This window comes from Ostrinia furnacalis, unplaced genomic scaffold (genome assembly GCF_004193835.3).
Source record: "Ostrinia furnacalis isolate ACB-3 unplaced genomic scaffold, ASM419383v2 OfSCF2419, whole genome shotgun sequence".
Taxonomy (NCBI): Eukaryota; Metazoa; Arthropoda; class Insecta; order Lepidoptera; family Crambidae; genus Ostrinia; species Ostrinia furnacalis.
Genome location: NW_021132658.1, coordinates 945,549 through 972,183, shown reverse-complemented (window position 1 = coordinate 972,183; position 26,635 = coordinate 945,549). Strand labels below are relative to the sequence as shown.

Here is a 26,635-nt window from a genome sequence, read left to right as displayed (position 1 = left end):
CGACATTCAAAACAGCGTGTAGGTACCTTATAACTCTCAAGCGCCGTTTTCGTATTTACGGGTCCATTTGTCGCAGTTTCTCAACGACATCGCAGATAGTAAACCACAAAGCATTGCTTTACTTAAGTAACTAATATACAAATAAACATAGCGTGGAAGTAGCCAGTAGGTATCTACACACTTCTTCAATCATAGCAAAATCTTCAAATCCTATTAAGCCAGAACCTCCCACTTTTTCTAACATGTTGCTGTTTAACTTGTTACTTTATAAGTAAATTACATTTTGGTACGTTGTCCATCCTAGCCAAATAGAAAACCGTTTGGGAATTACTAACCTACCTGTAAGCTTCATAAAGTATTTATGTGACTTGTTAGGCCCAGAATCTATTTATGTAGGTAGGTACATTGATAGAGCGTAACTTGTAACTTTAATCCGAGTTGTTTTTGTTGTTAATGAACCTTTGACATAGGTGCCGCTTACGAGAAATACGAGTAGGTATGTAAGTAATATCATGGACTTATAAATTACTAAATCCGTTCAGTAGTTTTTGCTTGAAAGAGTAACAAACATTCAGACATCAATACAAACTTTTGCATTTATAAATATTAGTAGGATTTAGGTAGGTAGGTTTCCCATTTTTCAATTAGGTACTTGCGCTGCTCTACGTATATCAAATAATGTACCTAACTGCTAAGCATTTCTATTTGCAGCCAGCCGACGGGAGCGGCACTGCACAATACTGCACAACGATGATAAAAATTAAATTAAAATCCGGAGTTTTCGGATTTTCCTCTCTAGTTAAGTATTTATTGACACGTACTTTACTCTTAACGCTTGATAACACGCACCTACTTACTCATTGGCTTTATAATAATTAAGTGTAGCGCAGAAAAAATATTAATAACTTACGAGTATCTACTCCTCTGTTCCTACAAATAGCATTTTGCTTCATCGTTTCATTATAATTTATTTTTTAAAATTTTACGCCAGATCTTAAATTAATAAAACCAGATGATATGATATTGAAAGCTCATGACAAAAGCTCTGCTCCGCTTTGGAGATAGAAACGACAAAGGTGTAAGTAAATTGTGAAATAAATAGCCGCACTACATAATATCTATGGTTACCTACGTGTGCCTACGATTAATAGGTATCATATTTATAGTTAGAGGGTGTTTCAGCTTTCTAATTTTTTGAGGATTTTCCTACAAAAACTTTCGGTGTATTTGGTTCCCTTGTTTTATAGAGATATCTACGTTTATTTTGTCCATTTATGCATGTCAATTAAGAAAAATAAAACCACAAATTGTTTTCCTCGGAACTCTATCGGAGTGAGGCTAGTAGACTCTATAGTAACTTTCCTGACCAAAATGACAGTTGACGGACGGATTTGGATATGGATTGATTTGAAAATCGGCTTGAAAAGATGGTAATAAATTGTACTAATTTAAAAGATGATAATAAAGTTATTGAGTAAAACCTAGGACCTAATGCTCCGGTTTACAATAAACAAGACGCAAATCAATTTGACCAAAATTTTAAATACATAGATACTAACTTCGCCTGGGGTTTTCCCGGAAATTATTCGAATTTTTCGCCCTAACACCATCCTTGGCTTCAACAAACGTAGAAAAAAGAATTGGTAAAATTTGTCCCGGCGTTGTTGAGTTATGCGCTTACCAACACATTTTGCGAATCATTTTTATATTATACAGGGTGTAGTTTTGTAAAACAACACCCATCTCAGGGGTGGTAGTATACACGACACTGATGCCAAAAAAAATTTAATTTTCATGGAAAAATCCATGAAATTGTAATTATATAAATATAATAATATAAATGTAAATTGTAGGAAAATGGTATTATTACGCGGGCGAGCTATCAGTCCGTCCCCTCGCTCTCCCGGAGCGGCGGCCGCAAGTGCTCGGAGGTGTAACAAGTTTTTTTACTAATAAAGTGATAGTTAAAATTTTATTTATAAATAAATAAATAAATATCCTTGGACATTTTACACTGCGCTTCTAGTCCCAAACTAAGCAAAGCTTGCTTGTACTATGGGTACTAGACAATTTATATTTTTCTTGTAATTAGGTACTTTCATGTGTACTACCACCCCTGAGCGTTGGGCTGAGATGGGCGTTGTTTTACAAAACCACATCCTGTAGATTATTTTAAAGTTGGAGTTTTGCCTATAAATTAAGAATAACAAATCTGTAGTTTAGATTTTTTATTGTATAATAATATTATGTTTGTACATCTCTTGAGAATGACAAAATACAGATCTAATCCTTGGGCGACCAGAGTTTGTTCGTCCAAGGTCTATATCATAACATTTTCTAAGCAAAACATTAACTTTTGTACACCGTGATAATGTACCTCATCTACTTCGAATGTAATGTGTAAATTAACTATTTACATAGAAAGTCTATGACATGCCTCTTAACAACGACATCAACAACAATAGGCAAAAAACTATATCTACTTTTCCATAAATATGTATAATTTTACATGTGTTACAACATATACAGACAAGAAATATATAATAATTCACGTTAAATATTATTGCATAATTCTTAAGAATATTGTGATCTGGTATCTATTCTTTATTTTACCTTAAAATTAGGTACATTTAGATACTAAAAATTAAGTTAGGCCGTCACTATATTACCATTTAGGTTCTAAGAACCTATTGATATAATTTATGGTGAATGCGTTAATTTTGACGGAAATAAAATAGCATTCATATGTAACAAAAACATAAGGAGGACTATTATACATAATATAGCATTGATAAAATTATCTTATTGCAATTAGTTGTTGCTAATTGTTATTGTCGTTTCATTATTATTGACAGACTGTAACATGGACAACATATAATATGGTCCAAAACTCCAAATAAGAATTTGTAGAATGTAACCTATTCAATTTTATATTTGTTACAAAATTAAAATTAAATAATGCATTACAATACCAAGATTTGTATGATGATAACATAATGGCAGCCTCAATTAAATAGTAGACATAAAAATTCGTAGTTTAAGTAACTCTAATATTCCATCAACCAGTGGAAATAAAAATATAAGCTATTTTCATTATTGTATAGTGCTGAGCTAAGTGTCTCTTTCATTGCTTATATGTATATTTTGTATAATATTTTAATTTACTGAAATTTATAAAGGGGACAAAGACCACAAGTACTTATTACAATCACACCATTAAGTACCAAATTGAGGTAATGACAGAACACAAGTCCATTTGTCCCCATGCCTGTTTTTAAGCATTTAATTCAATTTTAAAGGATGTAACTAAAAACATATTGAGAAAAATATTTCACAAGTACATAGAGCTACTATGAGCAATGCTATTTATATTAATATCTATGTTTACATAGATAATACTACATTATAGTGGGTATACTATTACAGTCTAAAAGCCAATAACTTAAACATAAGATTCTTATTATACATGCAGAAATTCAGTTTGCTAATAAATGAATAAAAGCAAAAGAATATGAATGAATATGCTATACCAGCTGCTATCCATTGATTGTCGCAGGAATGTACTCAGTCGTTATGCAATCAACTGATATGCTACTCCTAATATTAAGTATTTATGTAAGTATTGTGCATCAAATCACACAAGACAACAGAATACTTGCAAACCCATTTTCTATCTTCAAAACTGCACCCAGTTCTGTTGATTGGCAGGTGTAGTCGGCTTTTGGCTTGGGGCACTGTAAATTACAAAAACATTACACACTTAAGTCTTATAGAAACAAGTAAAATAATGGATTTACAAAATATTCTAAAGCCTGGTCCGTGAACACATAGAATTTTGTCCAATGACCCCAAGCTACGCATCCTTATCGCTCACGGACCAGGCTTTAAAGTAGTAAGCGGTTATCACGCCATTTTATCGATTTTCCCCATACATTTTGACGTCGATAAAAGTTATCACGGCGCGCATCTTAGGCCTAATGAACAAAGTTATAGATATAAACAAAGTCGGAGAGAGTGAGATATGTTTATATTTGATTGAAAACAAGAAAGATTACCTAGCCGAGTTGAATTCACCCCAGTCAGAGTTTACTGGTGCAGCGGCCACGGCAGATGATGGTGACGGGGCATGCTGCGGTGAGGGTGGAGGCGGCAGACGCGACCCCGACCCCCCGGGCGGCGGGGGCAGCAGGCCTCCACCCAGGCCCGACCCAACACCACGCCTGGGCTTACTTCCTTCACTGCCGTCTTTCTTCTACAAGTATTAAGAAAAAGGTTTTTGTATTTTTGATGACAACAATAAATTAGATTTGTTTTTATAATAAATTAGAAAAAAAGTTTCTATTTTTTGAGTGGTTAGGGGCCATCCATAAAGTACGTCACACAAATTTCATGATTTTTTGACCCCCCCTCCGTCCTTGTCACAGGTGGTCACATTTCTGAGACCCCCCCCTCCCTAGTGTGACGTCACATGTTTTGCAATTTCACATCGAAAAATTATTAAATTAACAGCAGTTCCGAAATTACTTTTAATTCCATTTAAATTAAGTACTTTTTTTATGAAATCAACATTATATCAAATATTTGAAATGTGACGNTTCACATCGAAAAATTATTAAATTAACAGCAGTTCCGAAATTACTTTTAATTCCATTTAAATTAAGTACTTTTTTTATGAAATCAACATTATATCAAATATTTGAAATGTGACGTCACGAAACTTAGGACCCCTCCCACCCCTTGTCACACTATGTCACACTTTGTCAACCCCCTCCCCCCCTCTTTACGTGTGACGTACTTTATGGATGACCCCTAAGCAAGGTGCATATTACTTTATTAACTTTCTTTTTTTTTAACTGAAATTACTTGAAACTTATAAGTACTGAAATCAATGATAAATCTACAAGTAGATATGTTTGAACTATGAAAAATACACTTACTGTAATCTTCATATTGATCTTTATAGTCTCTCCATCCTTAAACCCGAGGTCCAGATTCTGCTGAGGAGCCTGCTCCCCTTCCTGCTCCTTCCTCAGCCACTTGAAGTGGTCTTGTAAAGCTACATTGAGATCAAAAGAGTCTGAACGGTCACCAAATCCTAGACCAATGTATGCAGTCCTCCCTGAAAGAAAATTGTCCTTGAGTAGTAGTCAACTTAGTGTGGTTAACTTCAAATCAGTTCTACCAAGTTTATCTTAATAACAGAAATATTACTGGTTGGTTACAATATTTTATCTTACCATTATCATCTTGAATCCTCACGACAAAGTAACGTGAACTGTCGGTAACAGATTCCAGGGCCACTCCAGGATATTTATCAATGGGGCATTTCGCGAATAACTCCCCAGATGCTTTATCCTCCAATTTCATTATCAGCTCCTCGCCTTTTGCGACCAGTCGCATACGACCTGTCCATTGAGGCTCCTGCAGATTCCAATCAGCTGCCCTGAAAAACGCCTACTTTTAGCATACCTACCTCAAACAATAAAACAGTGAGAGTTGAGACAAATAAAAACTTACCTATACCCTCTATTGGTAGTTTTCGGGGGTATTTTAAATACAAACACTTCATTTTTTACCAGTAATACACTTTCATACGACTCCATGTTAATGAGCTTTTGATTTAGAGTATTAATGGCATAAAAAATTACTGAACTCCAACTGTTTCAATATTTTGTAGGAGGAGAAGAAATACCTATTTTAATTCTTTTTATCAATGAGTGACGTGACATTATGTGACGTTGACGTTGACAACCACGCCAAAGATAATATAAATATATGTGATGCAACATCTGTGGATGCAACGATGATGCAGAGTAACGTGCCAAATAAATAAATTGGGGTGTAAAGTGAAAGTTGCAAATAAAAAATGTGCCGAAAGATAGCCAATAACCCATCTGTTTTTTTATGATTTTAGTGAACAAAAGTTAAAATAGAAGGACAATCAAACAACGTCACTCACAGCTGTTTGTCTGTCAGTGTTGTCAAAAATTTTGTCAATAGAATTTGTCTCAAGTCTCAAAAATTTTGGTTCACCTTCCAATAAATTTGAAAATTACTAGCAGTAATAGCAAAGAATTGTTTTGATTAACCACTGTGTTCAAGCTATCAACTCATAGAGCCCAATAACAAGAATGGCATACAACGTAAGTAAAAGTACTTTAATTAATAAAATTATAATATAGATCACTAAACTTGTAGGTACTTATTGAAAGTTTTTAATTTCTTAATTCTAATAAGACTGCACTGTAGTTTGATATTGGTGTGTAGGTTCTAGAAAGAAAATTACCTTCTCCTACATACAACTAACGGAGGTGTCTGAGGTAAGAGAGATAAATTATATTTTGATTGGAAAGAATACAATGTAAAAGAGACTTTACTCCTTTCTTATTTGTTTTATGACCCTTTCATTTGCCTTGAGTCCTTGGGGAGGGCACCAGGTACTAAATAATGTTGATAATGAATGTAAGAAATAAAATGTTAATGATGATTGAATTGCTCACTCTGTATTCTGTTTACTTAGTATTGAGCACAATTTGTTATTATTTTTCTATGAATATTAATTCTCAATTTCATTCATGAAACCAAATTAAAGTCACTGTGTGGTCCGGTGATCCCTCATCGGAACATGTTTTTTTTTTTCTTAAAGGTAGACCCTTTGCTGATCAACCAGACAAAGGTCCACTTGATATTTATTATTTAATCTGTTATACTATGGTTAAAATATATGAAAAATAATGGGTACATACTACACTAATTACCAATCATTATTTTTCTAGTATAGAATCTTCTATGTGTTGTCCAAATGGCCCTTATCCTTAATACTAGAGCTTGTTGGATTTGCGTCTTCATTTGGTCAGCAAAATGCGCGAGTTCTGTGACCTGTCTGACACTTGTAACACAATGTGTTGCGACGCGACCAATAAATACCAGATTTTTTTAAACAATACAAGTTAAAATGGTTAGTAAATATGGTCATGACCAAAGTGAAACACTTTTCCATCACTCAAAGCCAAGTTTATGGCATTATGACCATAGCCCCAGCCTTTCTTTGAGGCTTTTGCTACGAACAAATTAATATTTGACCGAAACCGAAATTACTAATTTTTTTTTTTCCTTTTTTATAATTAACTGTTTTTTTTATAATGTTGAATCGAATAAAATCGATTCGTTTTATACCACATACTACCGGTATTTACCGGTTGCTTCGAAATGTGGGATTACATCACTACGCCTTTATAAAAGAAAATGGCGACCGAAGCTATCGCCGTAAATATGTTTAGTTGTTTTTCGAAATTGTGTTTACTGGCACCCATAAAATGCAATTTTTCTATAACGTGCGAATAAGTGAAGTGAAATATTGTGAGAACTATACAAGAGTGTTATGTTTACATTTGAAATTATGTAAGAACAAAGACTCAAATCTTCGTTCCCTTCGTGGATGATTTTGGCACCTGCACAAATGAATGAAAATGGGAGACTCCTATTTGTTGTTGTTTATAACAATTTTACTCCTAATACGAGCTTCAGTAGAAAATGAGAGCAATGACTGTCCACTAAAATGTGATTGTTTGAAGCAATATGTGGATTGTTCACGCAAGAATCTCGTATCTGTGCCAAAAATTCCTCAGTGGGTGGAACAATTGGATCTCAGTTACAATCGATTGAGTGGAAATGTAACTGGAAGTTTGGATAATTTAATGAGCTTGAAAGTACTAAAATTAGACAAGAACTTGCTTCACCATATTCCAGATATTTTGAAACATGAAGAAATTCAAGAAGTTAGTCTAAACCGAAATATGATTGGTTCCATAGATGCAGGACATTTTCCTGCTAATAGTTCCATCAGGATACTGAATTTGAATAGTAATAATATTAAATTGATTGAAGAAGGAGCTTTAAACAATCTAACTAACATGATGATATTAAAATTAAACAGAAATGAAATCACATCACTTCCAAATGATTTATTTAAATATCAGTCCAACCTAAGGACTTTGGAACTCAATCATAATAAACTACATGTAATCAATGGGCTGCTTTTTCAAGGATTATCCAATTTGACCGTTTTAAAACTAAAATATAACAATATTGACAATATAATGGATGGTGCCTTTTTTGGATTCAGATCTGTGAATTTATTACAATTAGATCATAATAAAATAAGGAGTATATCTAAGGGCTGGATGTATGGACTTGAGTCATTAGCTACATTATCTATGTCCAATAATTTGATAAGAGAAGTAGACCCTGGAAGCTGGGAACTATGTGCAAATTTGAAAATGCTGGACTTGTCCAATAACTACTTAGTTGAAATAGAAGGCCGAACATTTCAACATTTGAAAAACTTGGAAACTCTCAACCTGAGCTATAACAATATATCTTCCATCTCACAAGAAGCTTTTAGTCACATGATCAAACTAAGAACTCTGCACTTGAATAATAATAAAATCTCTTGGACAGTTGAAGATATGTCAGGACCTTTCTCTAAATTGCAGAATTTAGTGACTTTTAGTCTGGCTGCTAATCACATTAAATCAATAAATTCTAGAGCCTTTGAAGGATTATCTAATCTTGGAGAACTGGATTTAACTGGTAACAACATAACTTCAATCCAGCAACATGCATTTGATTCAATGATGAAACTAAAGAAATTGCATTTGAACTCTTCTTCATTGCTCTGTGATTGTAATATTTTGTGGATTGTTAAATGGATGAGAGAAAAAGTAGATCAGAAATACATAACTGCTACCTGTGCTTATCCAGCTGAGGTCAGTGGTCAGACTATATCTAAACTAAAAGAAGAAAATTGTGGAGATTCACCTAAACCTAAAGTTGTAGAACATCCTAAAGCTCATCTCGCTATAAAAGGAAGACCAGCCAACCTGGTATGCTCAGCTACTTCCAGCCCATTCAGTAATATGACATTTTTGTGGAGAAAAAATAATGAAAACTTAAGTAATCCCACTGTATATGAAAATATTACTTTATCAGTCACTGGCAAATCAAGAGCAACATCTGTTTTGGTAATACCAAATGTGACTCACGCTGATTCTGGTAAATACCAATGCATTGTCAGTAATAACTTTGGCACTACATATTCTTCCAAAGCTAAAATCAACATCGTTACATTTCCGAAGTTCATAAAAACACCAACAAATGTAACTGTTAAGACAGGAGAAACAGTAACACTGAACTGTGCTGCTACTGGTGACCCACCTCCAGAAATCTCTTGGAAAAAAGATGGTGGTAATGATTTTCCTGCAGCTAGAGAAAGGCGAATGAATGTCATGCCCACCGACCATCTATTCTTCATTGTAAATGCAAAAACAACTGATATGGGTATATACAGCTGTGCAGCCAAGAATCCTGCTGGAACTATTATAGCCAATGCAACATTATCAGTCTTGCAAGAACCATCTTTTGTAAGAGTTATGGAGAACAAAGAAGTGACCAGTGGAGACTCAGTGGTGTTACAATGTATGATATCAGGGTCACCAAAACCAGTGATAAAATGGCTAAAAGATGGTACACCAATTGTTCACACTGAAAGACATTACTTGACAGCTGAGGACCAACTGTTGATAATCATTGGTGCTGAATCTGGAGATGCAGGAAGATATGAATGTGAGATTACTAATGAACTGGGAACTAAAAAAGATATGACTGAGTTAAGGGTGTTACCACCAGTAGCCATTATGGTGAACGAGGAAGATATGACAGGGATAATTATAATAACAGTAGTGTGCTGTGCTGTTGGAACTTCTATTATATGGGTAGTGATAATATACCACACTCGAAGGCGTATGGCTCGAGCTGTGCCTAATTACCCCACCGAAAGTATGAAAATGACACAAATAGTGCATAGTGATAGTGATTCTCCAGCGATATTCCCAGACAATGTGTCAGAACATTCATCTTGTAAAGACAGTGGGACTGGTGATTCAGCCAAACAAACCAGCTTTGATGGTGTGCCTGCTGACAGAAATGACCAAGTTCATTTTGAAACAGCAGTCTGTCACAGTTATTCTCCAGTGCCAGAAGCACATAAACTTCTTCCATCATCATTCAAACCATCTATTCAAGTGTGTGTAAACACATCTGTTACTCCAGCTACTTACAGTTTTTCTAGTCACAGTGATAACATTTAGTTTATAAATATATTTTTTCTTTAAGTAGGTACTAGTTGTTTAGTAATTGAACATTGCATTTTCACTATTTACTTTTGAAGAAATGATCAAAAATACCAATATTTATACACACTTGAGTAGATGATATTTATGGAATGAGAAGTGGAGATATTTGATTGTTTTATTTAATTATCTAATCTGACAAACCTTTACAGTCAAATATCGATCTTATATTTATTTGTAAAACAAGAACACCTTGTATTATAATGTTTTGAGAGTTCTGTAAGTTTTAGGATTAACCAAGGAGTTAAAATTATAACTAAAATAGTTGTGTTAACTTATCCTACTTGTATGTATTTGTGTATGTGTACTTTACCTAGATATAATATGTATCCTGTACTTAGTGAAAAAGCATTGTTAATGGCCACAGTTAATGAGACATTGTAGTCACTTGTTTTTACACAGGCCTAATTTTATAGTGATTCAATTTTATTGTGATCTATGTATGAAATACCCATATTTACTAGTAGTAGTAGGTTAGATGGATTATTTTAGGTACAAATGTATTTAAAAAGGTTTCATGCTTAAATTGTTGTCTGGTGTCATATAGCTTTGCTCAGCTTGGGACCATACAGCATTGTGTATGATGTCTGAGAATATTATTAATGTATCTACAATTAAATCAACACCCCTTGTGCTCTAGGTAAGTATAATTACAATACTCTAGGGCACCATGATAAGGCTGACTGTAGTATACACAACACATACACTCAAAATCAAGTGACTGTACTGTCTCCTATGTGTGTAGCTCCTTTTTTGCTTAGTCTAGTACAAAATGTAACAAACTTGCCAGTATTGGTTTTTATGTAAAAGACTGAATGTCATTTAAGTAATTGTTGTTTTCTAATATTATAGCAGCAACACCTATGTAATAGGAAATAAATAAAAATGTACATAGGTATTACATGTAGGGTTTTAAGTTATTTCCATTAAACTCATTATTCTGAGAATGTTATTGACAATGTTATATTTCAATATTATTATTTTCATAAATAATATCCCATGATATAATGTGTTATTGTGTCATAAAATCTAAGCCATCTTAGGCTGACGAAAAGTAAGAAATCTTTATAAAATGCATTTAAAATAGTCAAAAAAATATGAGTTTACTAATATTATTGTACCTAATTGAAATTATTTTAAAGCTTAAACTATTATGATCAAAAACCATGCCTCAAACCTATTAATATAAAAAAACAGTTGTCTGGATTAACCTTTATATTACAGTCAACAGCACATCAAGCAAGACTCACATTTTTGTTGAAAAATAACACCTATTGTCTTTACATACAGCGTTTAATTTGATGTGCCGACGTCTGTAATATGAGCGCACTGATTGTTTCCAATCAGAATTAATTTTAATGACTGTATAATTGATTCGGGCAGCTATAACATGAAATACAATAATATTATGTAAAAAGTAACCAACCAGAAAATCGCTTAATATGATTTAACGCGAGTCGCACTTGATCGGTTTTAGGGCACTAATTGGAAAATATTGTAAAGCATTCTTATTATTATCGACCTCAGATCATAGAAAGAGAATAGATATGAACTCGCGCGTAACTACAACGAGAACCAGTGTCCCCACATTTCCCCCACCACAGCTCCCACACACACATTCAACTGTGTAAAAATAAAGCGACTGAGAGTCTACGACAACATGTGCAACCGGCTTAAAAGTGTTGTGATTGGCCAGAAGGCGTGCCTTATGGCCAATCAATGGCCGCGTGACGTGACGCACACTTTGAAAACGCTAGTGAGAGAACAAAGATAAAATGGAGTCGACAAGATATCGATACTTTATATCGCTAGGGGCAAGGCTCGAAACTGGTTTCACAAAATGCTCATGTATGAAAACCTTTTTATTATTATACGTTATTATTAACTACTATCACGCATTTACTTTTTAATTATGGCGATCTGCGTACCGCATATGTTTATCAAAAATAATGCCTATATTAGGCTTTCAACTAGCTCTTATAGTAATTACATAGTTGACAGTTACTAATTACTTCTAATGTTATTATTTTTTTTGTAAAATCTTATAATCGCAAGTAACACATCATTTTTTTATTTAAAATTACAAAATAGAAAATTATAATTTACTTCTATTTATCGATAATAGGAAACCGCATTAGAACACGAGCACGGCACTATGTTACGACCGGCACATGCGGCCGTACTGTGTATTTTCACACGACAGTGGATATCGGAAGAAATTAAATACATTGCGCAGTAGTTGAGCATGACATAAAGTGGTTGCTAACTAAATCGTCAATGTACAAGTGTGTTAGAATTTTTATCACCACTGATTTCGATATCGCAGTAACTGTTACGGCACTGAATTCGTTCGTAAAAATGTTTAGTTTTTTTTATTTATAAGCAAAATACCAATGGATTTGCAATACTTACATGTAGTAAATGACTCCATTGTTCCTGTAGTTCTTCGTTTCACTTGTTTTATTGCACGTAACGACGCATTATCCAAAATATCGGAGAACATTTCCTTAGTACGACTGAATCGCGACTAACCTAGCTACGCGGCCGATGTTCGTTTCTGGGCATATCGCGGAGACACGAGACACGCCCCCATTTCACATCTATTCCCTTCTATGATCTGAGTTATCGACCTTCTGCTGAGTATTATTATATATTATTAACGATTAACTTTAAATAATATTAAACCCTTTCCATTGTTTTGATGAAGATTATTATAATTACCTACTGACATTTAAAAATTAAAAAATCACGTGTCTTGTAATGTAAATAGCCATAACATAATTCAACTGCCCCTTAGTAGATATTTTGCATTTCAATTTTCAGTACAACATTCATTACCAAATTATGTTGCTTATCTACTACTGAAAAGAAAAAGTTTCTGGACTTGCCGACTTATTATTTATATTGTAATTTAGTAAGTTAATAATTTCCTCAAATTAACATTAAGCGACTATTAAAACTAGGTCAGACATGAATTTAATTATGCATAGTAGGTATGATGGTGTATGACAGTAGATAATGTAAGAATAATAGTTAGTTTACCTACTTGTAAACCGACTAGAATTGGGTAAACATGAAACAAGTAATTTTCTATTTAATATATTCATTGCTCAGTATCTGACGTTAAAATTGACGGTTTTCCACAATATCCTTGTCGAATCTTGTACCCAGATAAACGGATGGAAACTTGAGAGGAGCATGCTTATTTTGAAAGATATTTGCATGTAACTGCAACTTACTACCTCATCCATCTTACCCTCCCTGTATAAGCACTTAATATTCCTGCCAGGCTCCCCCTACCGGAAACATCAAATCATACAAAATTGTACCTTATATGCAATGTGCTTCGTTCTATAACTGGGTGATGGACGAATCAAGATTCAGTTGGGTATGGCCTAAATTGATTTTTCCTCAGTGACGCGTCAATTGAGTTCACTGCTGCCAGGCGATGATTACAATCATCAGCTGGAAACGTTTTTTATTTTTCAATATAAATTTATCTATAATTACCCAATTCTATCTGTCCTTTAACTTATGTATACAGAAAGATTTATTGTTAGAATAACGATGTTGCAGCTATTATTACTGTTACCTGTATATTATTTACTCTATGAATAGATTTTATGTTTTCGCTTTACACGCTGTAATTATAATTAGTTCAATTTTAAAATATCAGCCGGTAGTGCAACTAAAATTATTACACTTAAGCTTTAAAATTACTTTTGCGCTGTTGAGAAATTATTTTATTACCACCACACAATGCCACCACATGTTTAAAATCCTCGGTAATGATTTACGGGATAGGAAAAAATGTGTGCAAAAACAAAGATTACCTATGATAGGAACATAGTCTGTTATGTTGAGAATAAAGAATAAGAAATGCAGATACATTTTTCAGTTCACTTGTCTTTTTTAAATGCTGTATTTAAAAAAAATCATTGTAATAGTAAAACGCATTATGTAGGTAACTAGTAACTACCTAAGATGTATGTTGAAAATTCATTTTATGCAATGTATGATTTGTTGCCTGCTCTATTGCCGACCTACCTATTGTAATTATTCAAATAATTATTGTTTAATATGTGGTGTTTTCTCTCATATTCTTTATGATAATGGTAGCTACTATTGAACTTTGAATGAATGGAGTGAGATTAGATTTTAATGGGCACAAAAGAGAAATGATAATAATTAGGTACCTATGTATTTAATAACTTACAGACATTACTTGTTAGTGCCCACCAATTTTACCTGCGTTTTATTATCTGACCTTATCAAACTTTTCTTTCAAAACCAAGATTTTATTCTTTTGTTTGCATCCAAAGAAAATGTGAATAAGTTGCTTAATTGGCATGTTCATTTGTTAATAGATAGCTGTCAATTATATTTTGGTTTGTTTAAAAGAAAAAGAATTAAGTAAATAGTGCTATGATACTAACGCCAGTTTTTAAAGATATATTTAAAATAATCCGATGTGTCTTGTAATTTTAAAATACTTACAATAAGTAGTAAGCATTTTTGCGAGAATATTGATACTAAAACTTGCGATTTTATATTGTTTATAAACATGAAAGTGTATGTAAATATTTTATTGATAAGATAATTAATTTATACTTCATAGAATAAACTTATCTATAAAAGTATTGTTTATTATTTATTCAATTCTAATATTCTTAATAATTTTAAAAATATCCCTTTAGATCCAATGGTCTCTATTATTATACTTACTGTATTTATTTGTGCGATTTGTGCACACCAGTTGGTGTCACAACTTTAATAGGTATCTCTAGTGGCGCCAACTAGTGAGCGCAATGTGTAAGGTGCCCCGTGCCTTGCCCTAACTTTGAAATCATATTACAGTTGATTTTTAATTTTGAATATTGTGGTGCTAGGTACATAATTGGATTGTAGCGGAAGGTGTATGCTATGTGTCTAATTCGTTAAGGCATATTATAGGCTACCTGCTTGAAGGCCCAATGTTTTCGACGCAATAGAAAACGAAAAACCTTAGTCCAACTATGAAACAGATACAAGAGCTATACTTACCTACAGTTTGGTTTAACTAAACCATTCTCGAGCAAGGTACTAATTTAGTTTTTTTTTTTTAAATTTCAGCCAGGTCAAACGGGTTACGGACAACCGGGCCAACCTGGCTATGGACAACCTGGACAACAGGGTTACGGGCAACCCGGACAACAGGGTTACGGGCAACCCGGACAACAGGGTTACGGGCAGCCTGGACAACTGGGTTACGGAGGACAACCACAAGGCGGTGGACTCGAAATGGGCCACGGTCCATATCCATCAATTGGGGCGGGAGGAACCATCTCCCCACAAGTACAGCAATGGTTCCAAGCTGTAGATAAAGACCGATCTGGATTTATCACGGCTCCCGAACTAAAAGCTGCGCTTGTAAATGCACAAGGCCAGACATTTTCAGAAACGGCGTGCAACTTGATGATTGGTAAGGACATTACAGGCTGCAAAATATCGGAAGAATGGCATTAGCGCAAAATTTAATATTTTTATCAACCACAACATTTAATTATTCTTGAATTTGATTGAGCGTTAGAATGAAGACAAATACCTAACCTACCGTTTCGTGGAACATTTATGTAATTCTATCACCTACTAGGTAGGGTAAACCAGAGAGTGATTGCCCACTGGTAGTGATTGCCCGCTTTATGAATAATATTGTCAGGTGCTGACTTTGAATCACTCTAGTTAGATTTGAATTTACTAAGTAGATGGCTCCGAGATCAATGTACAGTAGATTTAAAATTTACAATAGGAAACACTAAAAAAAAACATATATGGCGGATTTTGTCAAGACGGGTGAAAATGTTACTCAAACAGGTAAAGATTTTAACAATTTTACTAAGGAATTACTTGCTTAGAGGTTAAATTTTTTTTGCAAGTTGTTTAATATTCAACTAATGGTGTATAGTCATGATGAAATTATAAGTGTTTTCTCCATTATCAATGAAAATAACTGATAAAATTTGATTTCTAACGGTTATTTTAACGGTGGGTAATCACTGCACGTAAATCTGTATATTTTTAGTTATTGCCCACCATCATTTCAGTTATTGCCATATGTTAATGTATAGTTATTGCCCAGGGCAATTATTATTAGAGTGTTGCCACCATGCAGTAGCAGTGTTTATGTTGCTCATTGCTCGACTTGTTTTGCAATTTACAGGCATAAATATTGAAATAGCGTTTAATGTTTCATTTTCAGTATGGNATTTTGAAGACTGCACTACTAGAATTTAAGTTAAATGTTTTGTTTTGTTTATTTAAAGCCTATTTTGTCATTTTAAAATTGATTATTTTGTTTTAAGATACTGGGCAATTACTGTGCTTTGATGTGGGCAATTAGTGTAAGTAATGGGCAATGACTGTACTTTTTGGAGGATTTTAAATTTATTTCAATATTTTCTAAGTTACGTAAGTTTTAACTAAAAACTGTTAATATTCTGTTTAACAGTTTATTAAGTTATAAGAAAAAAGTCATAAATGGTCGATAATTAAAATACTTTATTTAATTTTTCATCTCAATGTGTTTGAAATCTTTAAGTGGGCAATAGCTATACGGTTTACCCTACCTACTTACTTGTCTTATTGTTTTATTTCACAGGAATGTTCGATAAGGATCGTTCCGGCCATATCAACGTTGAAGAGTTTGACAAGTTGTACACCTACATCAACCAGTGGCTGGCGGTTTTCAAAACATATGACACTGATCAATCTGGACAAATCGATGAACAAGAACTCTCTAAGGGTAGGTTTTAAAGACGTTTATAAGAATGCAAAGTAAAAGTTAAATTGTGTACTAAATGCGCTAATACACTTATTTTTATAAATAAGCCCATTGCTCAAGTAACTAAGATACCCTTTCAAAATCAGTAATTATCTTCCCATGCATTTAGTTATTCGTGTCCTAATGAGCGAGTGTCCATTCTCTTTTTACATTTAATCCATGAAGTAAAGTAGTATCAAATAACTTCGGTAGTCATCACATACTTAAGTACCTATATTAAAAGTGAATCTATCTACGGTAAAGAAAGCATTCTGTGTCTACGACACTGGCGTGTCTAGTAATTATTAACTACCTACTTTTTTCCTTGTTTCAGCTTTGACCCAAATGGGTTTTCGGTTCACACCAGAATTTATCGGGTTTTTATCTAAGAGATCTAAAGAAGGAAAGATATCAGTGGACCATTTCATAGTGTTATGTGTGCAAATACAACGTTTCACTGAAGCATTTAGAGTGCGCGATACCCAAAAAAACGGAACCGTGACTATTGGCTTCGAAGATTTTTTAAACGTAGCTCTAAGTTGCTCTATCTGAAAGAAAATATAATTAAATATATAAGATGGAGTCACATTCCTGCAATGCTTTTATGACACTAATGCAATATAATGCCCATTTTTTGTGGAGAAATCTCAGCCATGTCCAACACCCACTGATGATCTTCAAATGTATCACAAAATACCTACAAAGAGGTAAGGCCTACAAGTTTCATGAGTACCTGTTAATGTAATTCAGTTCTATCATTTGCCTATTTATTGTTACCATTCTGTGTTGATTAGGTACACAGGCTAATCTAAGCCAAGTTATTCAGACAGGTGTTGTGTAATTTTATAAGTAAACAACACTATTTTTTATACAATCATAATAGATAAATAAAATATGCTTATTAAAATATTTTATGTGGTTTTATTTATATAGTTATTACAAATATCGCCAACATATTAGTATTTTATGAATTAATCAAAAATCCAGCGAAATATCTGCAACAAATAATAAAAGTAATTATGTTTATGTATGTAATGTGCTCTCTAGTGCCATATAAATTCGTATAAGGGGAACTTAATACCATAGGGCATTATCTGCCAGATAACCTTTGGGATAAAAATAATAATTCATTTGACAGTGCTTTAAAAACAATATAACATAAAACTACCTACATTATACATAGATGTTTTTTTTTGCTGTTTAAAAAGTAAATACAATACAATATTGATAAAAAGCATTGCTTACTTGCATCAATTTTCCTTCTCATAGCTTCAGATTTCTCAAGGGAAAACACAACTTCCTGGAAATTCTTTACTGAGGCTTTCATATTATTTTGATGTGTAGCACTTTCTTCAGTACTATCATCTAGCAGTGAATGAATAGTTGGTACTTCATCCAAATTCATTTTTCTTGCATTGTTAGGTTTGAAGACTATTGAAACTTTTCCAGTTTTAGGATGTATACTGAAGGGTGATTTCAGTAAATGGTTAAAGCCTTTTGTTACATTTACATCCAATCTAGGATAACAGTACTGGATTTTAATTTCTTCAACCAAATATTTCAATTTCCTCATTGCAAAGCCATTCTGAAAATAAAATAAAAATATTAATGTAGAGGGTCTTTTTCATATTGGTCAGCTCTGTTTTTGCAAAGTTAAAGGCTGATCCCATACCATGCCTCTTCATACTATTGTCATAATTCTATATTTCTTACAATAGTGACTTTTTATATTAATTCCAACATTGACATAACCAAAAATTCCAAAAGACTTATACAATCTTGAAATTTAATAAACTTAAGTGTTTGTGTAGTACCTCTCTGCAGTATCCTTCATAAATACTGACAAAATGATTCCATCTTTCTAAAGATGAGTTTGGTAGTTTTTCCAGTTTCTTTTCTACTTGTGTCCTTAAAGACTCATCTGGAATTAATTTTAGTAGACCTTTCAAACCACCTGGAGTTGCAAAAAATTCTTGATCTTGAAGGATTTCTTCAAAGTATTTGTTTATGATAGTCAGAGCTCGCCTAAAAGAAATAAATACAAAATCAATAAATTAAATATAACTACAGTAGAATCTCGATTATTCGGACTCCGATTATCCGGATATCCGATTATCCGTCCGGATAATGAAGAATGAGTCCTCATTCTTCACTGTTTCTAATTACCAATTTAGGGTCTGGACCCATAAAAACGGAAGGCGCCGCCACCGTAATACGGGACTGACTTCGTCTTAGTTCATTGTTAAAAGAAATGGATCCATCCAATGGTCTAAAATTTAGATTTTTAGAGTATAAATGATGTATTGAAAACCCTTTCTATTGTAAAAAGTTAATTATTGTTTGATTTTACTTTGAAATCGATTATCCAGAACACCCCTGGTTTTAATTGATCCGGATAATCGGGATTCTACTATAGCTGTCTAATTATTATTTTAAATATTATACTCATATCAGAAAACTTCAAATATTACCTAATGCTAGAATGTAAATTATCAGATCCTAAATTAACTTTCTTGCTTTGATTTTCACCACCCATTATCAAGCAAAGATAGTCTGCAACGGCTCCTCTGCCTGGACTGTCCAGGGTCCGAGCCTCATGGTCAGACACCCAACAATGGATACCTCGTCTGCCTGAGAATACCCATAGGATTGATTGAAAGCCGAAGTCATCTACAACATGAGAACCATCACATAAATAAGATACATTACAGAAACGCTTTAAAAGTACAAAAAATAGCTGAGTGTAAGAATGAATTCAGATATGAATCATATCAAACTTAAGACTATACACTTACCTCTCAAGGCTTTGTCTAAAATTTCACAGGCAACAACCATAAACTTCCAACACTTTTCACATACTCTGGCTTCCTGACAACACGTTCTGACTTCATCATAATCCGTAAGATCTATATCAAATACAAGTTCTCTTGCCAAAACAACAGAGTCATGTCTTGCAATAGATGGCCTGAAATCATGGTACAAAATGCAAGTGTTTTTGAAAAAAATGTTTAGGTTATATTGCATTAAAGAATAGCAATTAATAAGTTACCCACTTTGTATTGTAAACAGCTCCTATATCTAATTTATATGGACATTTTTTCTGAAATAAGGTCTGCAGTTCTTTCTGGTTACTGATTGATAAGTAGCGCAAATAAACGTCGTCTGCTAAAGTAAATGATAGCTCTCTGTTAGAGAGTGGCTGCGGATAGCTTCCGCAAGAAAGCCACCTACAAAACACGTTTTGAGGAAAGAATTTAGTGTAATATATGGGTAGCATATCAGATAACAAGTTTTCGTCGTACTGGCCCACCTGCAATAAAGGTAACCAATATTAATTAACATAAAACAGAAGTTTAAAATAAGTAAATCTGGATATCTAAGCTTACGAACCATTGTTAAAAGGTAAACAAATGAGCAAATAATCAATAATAATAAACGAAATGACAAAGTTTCTCAAAATAAAAATAATATTTCGCTTGCTGTTTTGGTATTAAAATTTGGCGCGAATGTGTCAATCAATGTGACAGATAGTTTGACATTTACGTTCAGAAACTTTTTTTTTTTTTTTTTTTCAATTTTCTGGCTTATTGGTTAAATTGTAAACGGTGGGCAACTATAATTTACTTTAAACTTGTTTTCACATTCTCAACCTTAGAGAATCTAACTATGTTCTCAACCTCTAATCCATATCTGCCCCCTTAGACAAAACGCACTTTTTGATCGAATCGAAAATCGAATCCGTCAAAACTCCATACAAAAAAGGGGCTTTTCGACCACTTTTCGACTGATTTGCGATTGTAATTTGCACTTTGTCTAGACCCACTGTGTTCTCAACTTATAGTTCCAAAATACTGGACTGTCCTGTCGATGACATTGACAGTGGGGCGCCACCGTCAATACCGGATCGCTGGTTCAGATTTTTGCCATGTTGGAAACCATATAGTTGATCGACGGTAGCGCCCCCCTGTCATTGAGTTTGGCGGGACAGTTCAGCGTGGGTCATCTATACAACACAACTGACACAAAATGATGTCAAAAAGTTTTGTTTTGATTCTACCTTCTTAATTAAATGTTAAAGACTTTATAGTGCTAAAAGTTTTATTTGTGTTAATAGTTTTGCCTTACAAACAATGGAAGTTAATATAAATAATGCATTTTTTATTGTTGTTAAAATATCTTGGAGTAAGTTTGAAAGATTTCCACTTTAATATGTCTTACATTTCATTCATTGATTTCAAAAACATGATTTTATGATATTTTCAGAATATTGTAACAATAGTCTTGAAAATGTTACTATAACATTTTTGAAGACTTTTGAATGGTTAATCATTGCGCTACTAGAAAATCCAGTTTTTACCACGCTGTTTCTGACAACCTGCGCTATTTTTATTCTAATATTAATATCTGCATCGATTCTAATTAATACAGCAGTTTCCTGTCTTCTAGCTGTTATCATTGTATGTGAAGGTGTGTATATTTAATGTATATCTAGGATGGTTTTATAGTCACAATTTATCAATGACCTCGAGCAAGTAGTATCTTGTCAAGTGTTATTATTTTATAAAACCGCGCATAACGCATGCACAATCGCATTAAGTTAGCCTTATGTTACCATTTTTGTGGCATTTTATTCATAAAATACTTTTATTAGAGATAAAACTATAACTATACTGTAATAATTACTAATATAATATTTAATAGTCGATTCAATTTATAGTATGATTTTTGTTTACAGGTATTATTGGTTTGGCGTTTATGTTATTATTGGGAATCATCTTGAGTTGTTTTACATTAACTTTGGCAGTTAAACATGGAATGCATATGTGGTTGATTAAATTATTCAAACTCGATACTTAACAAATGCTATAAAAATAAATAATTGAAGCAAAAATTACAAGTTTTATTTCATTATTACTTCGTTCGTTTCAGACAAATGACGTCTCCCGCTGGACAATGGCCTTCCCCAAAGATTTCCACAATGAACGGTCCTGCGCTGCCCGCATCCCAAGCTCATTATTACTTAGGTATATACCATTATATTAAAATTAATTCAACTTATAGCTTGGGTGTTTTTTACTTTTTTGGAGTCCAGTCTCCTTTTTTTCCTACTCAACATGTCAACATTCAACATTTTTTGTAGGCAATTATTCGCTGGACCTATCGCAGCGCTCATGGTGGTCAAAAGTAGAAATAATGTAAGCTCTGTCATCAGATGTATCTGTCAATGGCAAAGCTATTTTACTTAATACATTTTAATATCAATAATTAATCGCATGAAAAGGGTCCTACTGGGAACTTAAATAAAAGAGTGGACTGTATTTCGATAGGGCTGGTTTAATAGCCGTTTACAATTTGGAAATAACTAGACTATACAACGTGGTAGTACAAAAATGAGACAGTAGTTGTTGTGCACAGATGTTTGCCTTATGATGATAGGGTGAATTATTGAACTCTGCCCTTGTTTTGTTCTTAATTCTTCTACATCTCGGAATTGTCCAGCCAATACCAACAACTTTCCTTTAAATACGGTTTGTGGTTGGAATTTGATATTGTAACACTCACAAACCCGGTCTTAAAAAAAAATACTCATTTCGATCTGAAAACGATATTTAATTTATTACTAGCGATACAGGAACATTTAAATATATTTACTGTTATACAGGGTGTTTGGCGCATCGTGTGCCAAAATTATTTGGCGTATAGAATGGGTCATTTCCTATATTTTCAGCCCCCATAACACGTTCCATGCCAGGCGGCTACTTTTATATTAATTTTTTTAATAATTTCACCAAAATACCCAAATCGCATCATTTAATTTCGATTTAAAAAAAAACTACTAGGCGTAGCCTCAAAGTAGGTATTTTGTTTTGACGTGCATTGATGTAGGGTTGCATCAAATCTAAATTTACTGGCAAATATTATCTAGTTTTTTTTTAAATCAGCTTTAAAGTTTTCCGAAAAGTTAAAAATGGACTGAACATTTAAGTTTACAGCAACTTCACAAATTCCTTAAATTAGTGCATTGACTCTACTCGGACTGATTTGCGAAATTTGTGTTTATAGCCCCTTTTTGTGTGAATAGCACGTTAAACACCTAACAGGTAAAAATGATTTATCTTATGCAATGTGAAAACCTTTTCCCTATCGTTTTTCAATGTGGATTTCTTGAAATTAAAGTCGAAAATTATTATTTTGATCGTTTATTAATTATTACAAATTTTGTTCAAAACGTCCGCCTCGGCAACGTACCTATACTAATTTCGACTGTTGTCGTATGCAACCACATTTCTCTTTTTATTACTACAAAGGCGTTTTCTATTCGTGGATTAGAACAGATGGCCCTATACAGTGGCCTGCACGTTCCCCAGACCTAAGTCCCTTAGATTTTTACGTCTGGGGACAAACTAAAGAACTGGTGTACGTAACGGATTCAAACAATAGAAGAACTACAACAACGAATAGAAAACGCCTTTGTAGTAATAAAAAGAGTAATGTGGCTGCATACGACAACAGTCGAAATTAGAAGAAGATGTCGTGAGTGTATCTATACGTTGCCGAGGCGGACATTTTGAACAAAATTTGTAATAATTAATAAACGATCAAAATAATTATTTTCGTCTATAATTTCAAGAAATCCACATTGAAAAACGATAGGGAAAAGGTTTTTACATTGCATAAGATAAATCATTTTTACCTGGTAGGTGTTTAACGTGCTATTCACACAAAAAGGGGCTATAAACACAAATTTCGCAAATCAGTCCGAGTAGAGTCAATGCACTAATTTAAGGAATTTGTGAAGTTGTTGTTATTATTTAAACAAGATTAGTATACCGTTTGAATGGGGAGAGACTAGAGAAGTTTTGATAATATCCGAAGATCGCTATCTCTTTTAAAATTTTTTTGATAGCCATGTAAACTTAAATGTTCAGTCCACTTTTAACTTTTCGGAAATCTTCAAAGCTGAATTAAAAAAAAACTAGATGATATTTGCCAGTAAATTTAGATTTGATGTAACCCTACATCAATGCACGTCAAAATAAAATATTTACTATGAGGCTACGCCTAGTAGTTTTTTTTTAATCGAAATTAAATGATGCAATTTGGGTATTTTGGTGAAATTACTAAAAAAATTAATTTAAAAGTAGCCGCCTGGCATGGAACGTGTTATGTGGGCTGAAAATATAGGAAATGACCCATTCTATCCGCCAAATCATTTTGGCACACGATGCGCCAAACACCCTGTATAATGAAACCGTTAAAGTAGCTTTTTATTTTTGTTTCACTGTATAGCCTGACCAGGAACATAAAAACCCTGGCATAGAGGCGCTTCAATTGCATTTGATAGTGCAACACTGAGTACAGTCGTACCTGTGTTAAATTAATAGGCTAACTATATGTATCAGGATTCAGGATTACGGGCTAATTTGATTTTTTCATAAATTAACGAAAACATATTATTATAGGTAACCTGGTTTAAATAAATTAAATGAAACCATCAATCGAGCTAGTAGGATTTATTTTATTATTCATCAATAATCAAATTCAGAACTTGAATATTCAACTGCAATGTCTGCTCATGAACGCTTCAAACTCGGTACTTCTTTCCCAATTCTATTAAATTCAACACTTAGAAAGTGACAAAAAACTTTAAAATAGGTATTTGACACAAACCACAGCTAATTTTCATGGTGGACTGTACTATACGATAAACATGTCAGTCAATTTGACAACCTTTGTCGGAAACATTATTCGATGGAAATATTGTCCGAACCCTTAGTATTTCTCTTCGACAAATACTTTAACACATTGTGAACCACTTTTCTTTCACGACTATAAAAAGATTTTAGCAATTTCATTCACAAAATCAATTGCGCACATTTAAAATAAAGTTTGTTTACACTTTGACAGCCATAGACTGACATGCAAGGTGACATGTCAATGAAGTTTTCAGTTACTGTTGCCATTAAAAGAAATTAGTACCATTAGTTTTCCGCAACATGGCGACGGTTTTTATGTTCCTGGTCAGGCTATAAATACTGAACTGTCCTATGCATGACATTGACAGTGGGGCGCCACCGTCAATACCGGATCGCTAGTTCCGATTTTTGCCATGTTGGAAACCATATAGTTGAACGATGGTAGCGCCCCCCTGTCATTGAGTTTGGCGGGACAGTTCAGCGTGGGTCATCTATACAACTATAAAATATGAAGTAAACAAACCCTGACACAATCAAAATTAAACACACTTTTTGGACTTACCTCATTTGATTTGAATGACCAAAATGATTTCAAAACCTTTTTTTCACCCAAATCGTGGTTATCACACCAATTTATTAGTCGAAAATTTTGTAATTTTTTCATTTCGATATTTTTTCACAAATATACGACCTAAATGTCAGTGTGACAGAGCCCACAAAGTTGTGGACGCTAGTTGGCGCTGTAATCGTGCACAAAGCCAATAATGTTGACATGTTTTTGTTGATTTTGTACTTGTGTAGGGTAAAACATGGGTAAAACACGCGCTGGAGACCCGGCTTTATTTGAAGTTTTTTTAATAATTTTTGCTTTTAGTTATTTTAATACGGGTACTTTCTGGCAACATTCTTAAAATCTACTACCAACAGAAAGATATCTAATGTCACATGTCATTTTAACTGTCAGATTTCGGAGCAGAGTTTTTGATGTCTGGGGTTTTCTGCTGTCATTTCTAAGAAATTTATGCTAAAATTAATTGAGAAACTGAAATTCGCATAGTGTCTAGACATCGATACGTAATGTTTCGATGCAAACGATAATAATACTCGACTATGAGCTGAGTGTTTTACATTTTATTGACTGCGTCCTGAAGGTTCCTCAATACGAAACCCCGTGTCCTGAGAAATAATGTACCCTTGTAAGGTTTTCGATGACTAGGTCACAGTTGTTTCAGCGGTGATGTAAATAATAACCGTAAGTTCTATCTAGGTTTTGATAAATGCATGCTATGCAAATTATTGTTTGCATTTTTTTGAGTATGGGACTATGTCTTATTTCATCATGCTGGTTTGCTTTCTATTGCATTTCATTTTAAATTTTAACATTGAATGTACAGTGGGCTTACATGCAGTTTACATATTAAGGAAAAAACATAATAATAATTTATTTATATGACTCATTATTATATTTGGTCTCTATTTAAAAATTAATGAACTCTATTATTAAAATGAATTACGACTAAACTAAGTAAATCTTTCACTGATTATTTAGATCACATAGCTTCAAACTAACCGATAGACCAAAACTATGTTGGTAAAGCCACCACCAAGCAGAGAATGTTCAATGACAAATTCATATGAATGTTCATATTAGTCATTCAAACATTTCTAGATTCTAAAGTGATACACATGTTTTGTAATAATGTTACATTTATCTTTAAAAATTACACATTTGTCAATCACTTTCCATTAACATTATACACTACATTATTGTTTCACAATACAATTATTATTTGCAGGTATTACCAAATACAAGTTTAAGGCGAACAGCATTCGCTGAATCCGAATTGTAAGTACATATTGTTACGTCACTCATTTTAGATTCTTCTAGTTTAAAAGTTGACTTTACCTTTTTTGAAATAATTTAGAATAACCTTATAATGCTGCTATTA

General features: G+C 33.3%; 5 protein-coding genes across 6 annotated transcripts in view; 3 read left to right on the top strand and 2 right to left on the bottom strand.

Moving 5' to 3' along the window:
- Window positions 1-2,213: 2,213 nt before the first annotated feature.
- On the bottom strand, window positions 2,214-5,720 carry LOC114355553 (NECAP-like protein CG9132). The gene is made up of 5 exons (XM_028308466.1): window positions 5,518-5,720; window positions 5,238-5,443; window positions 4,938-5,119; window positions 4,056-4,252; window positions 2,214-3,734 (listed from the first exon to the last, which is right to left on the bottom strand). The coding sequence occupies exons 1-5, from the start codon at window positions 5,601-5,603 to the stop codon at window positions 3,677-3,679; spliced, it is 729 nt and encodes a 242-aa protein (XP_028164267.1). The 5' UTR covers window positions 5,604-5,720; the 3' UTR covers window positions 2,214-3,676.
- A 231-nt stretch (window positions 5,721-5,951) lies between these two features.
- On the top strand, window positions 5,952-17,898 carry Pef (penta-EF-hand domain containing protein peflin). Of its 2 annotated transcripts, none has more exons than XM_028308462.1 (4): window positions 5,952-6,143; window positions 15,303-15,651; window positions 16,828-16,971; window positions 17,324-17,869. In XM_028308462.1, the coding sequence occupies exons 1-4, from the start codon at window positions 6,132-6,134 to the stop codon at window positions 17,539-17,541; spliced, it is 723 nt and encodes a 240-aa protein (XP_028164263.1). In that variant the 5' UTR covers window positions 5,952-6,131; the 3' UTR covers window positions 17,542-17,869. The 2 variants fall into 2 exon arrangements, with proteins under 2 accessions (XP_028164263.1, XP_028164264.1); XM_028308463.1 differs by lacking the exon at window positions 5,952-6,143 and adding an exon at window positions 7,232-7,814 and having other exon boundaries at window positions 17,324-17,898.
- On the bottom strand, window positions 17,892-20,504 carry DNApol-alpha50 (DNA primase small subunit). The gene is made up of 7 exons (XM_028308464.1): window positions 20,380-20,504; window positions 20,043-20,299; window positions 19,785-19,954; window positions 19,461-19,659; window positions 18,804-19,014; window positions 18,235-18,574; window positions 17,892-17,984 (listed from the first exon to the last, which is right to left on the bottom strand). Exons 1-7 carry the CDS (start codon window positions 20,380-20,382, stop codon window positions 17,965-17,967), a joined length of 1,200 nt encoding a protein of 399 aa, XP_028164265.1. The 5' UTR covers window positions 20,383-20,504; the 3' UTR covers window positions 17,892-17,964.
- Window positions 20,505-20,994: 490 nt separating this feature from the next.
- LOC114355560 (uncharacterized) lies at window positions 20,995-21,869 on the top strand. Its single transcript, XM_028308476.1, has 3 exons — window positions 20,995-21,171; window positions 21,253-21,456; window positions 21,725-21,869. The coding sequence occupies exons 1-3, from the start codon at window positions 21,120-21,122 to the stop codon at window positions 21,844-21,846; spliced, it is 378 nt and encodes a 125-aa protein (XP_028164277.1). The 5' UTR covers window positions 20,995-21,119; the 3' UTR covers window positions 21,847-21,869.
- Window positions 21,870-25,637: 3,768 nt separating this feature from the next.
- Window positions 25,638-26,635, top strand: part of milt (trafficking kinesin-binding protein milt) — a 45,133-nt gene continuing 44,135 nt past the window's right edge. The window contains exons 1-2 of the mRNA XM_028308482.1: window positions 25,638-25,938; window positions 26,483-26,532. The gene's annotated coding sequence lies outside the window, so the exon portion shown is untranslated. The remainder of the gene's footprint in view (window positions 25,939-26,482; window positions 26,533-26,635) is intronic.

Bases quoted from the DNA above. Each gene is read 5' to 3' on its own strand.
- LOC114355560 (XM_028308476.1), top strand. From the start codon at position 21,120: ATGGAAGTTAATATAAATAATGCATTTTTTATTGTTGTTAAAATATCT. The intron at 21,172-21,252 runs GTAAGTTTGAAA...TGATATTTTCAG, and splicing joins TGTTGTTAAAATATCTTGGA to AATATTGTAACAATAGTCTT. The intron at 21,457-21,724 runs GTGTGTATATTT...TTTTGTTTACAG, and splicing joins TGTTATCATTGTATGTGAAG to GTATTATTGGTTTGGCGTTT.
- Pef (XM_028308463.1), top strand. From the start codon at position 7,464: ATGAAAATGGGAGACTCCTATTTGTTGTTGTTTATAACAATTTTACTC. The intron at 15,652-16,827 runs GTAAGGACATTA...TTTATTTCACAG, and splicing joins GGCGTGCAACTTGATGATTG to GAATGTTCGATAAGGATCGT. The intron at 16,972-17,323 runs GTAGGTTTTAAA...TCCTTGTTTCAG, and splicing joins TGAACAAGAACTCTCTAAGG to CTTTGACCCAAATGGGTTTT.
- LOC114355553 (XM_028308466.1), bottom strand. From the start codon at position 5,603: ATGGAGTCGTATGAAAGTGTATTACTGGTAAAAAATGAAGTGTTTGTA. The intron at 5,444-5,517 runs GTAAGTTTTTAT...GGCGTTTTTCAG, and splicing joins ACTACCAATAGAGGGTATAG to GGCAGCTGATTGGAATCTGC. The intron at 4,253-4,937 runs GTAAGTGTATTT...TAATACTTGTAG, and splicing joins AGATCAATATGAAGATTACA to AAGAAAGACGGCAGTGAAGG.
- DNApol-alpha50 (XM_028308464.1), bottom strand. The intron at 19,015-19,460 runs GTAATATTTGAA...TATTTCTTTTAG, and splicing joins AATTTACATTCTAGCATTAG to GCGAGCTCTGACTATCATAA. The intron at 18,575-18,803 runs GTACTACACAAA...TTTTATTTTCAG, and splicing joins ATGAAGGATACTGCAGAGAG to AATGGCTTTGCAATGAGGAA.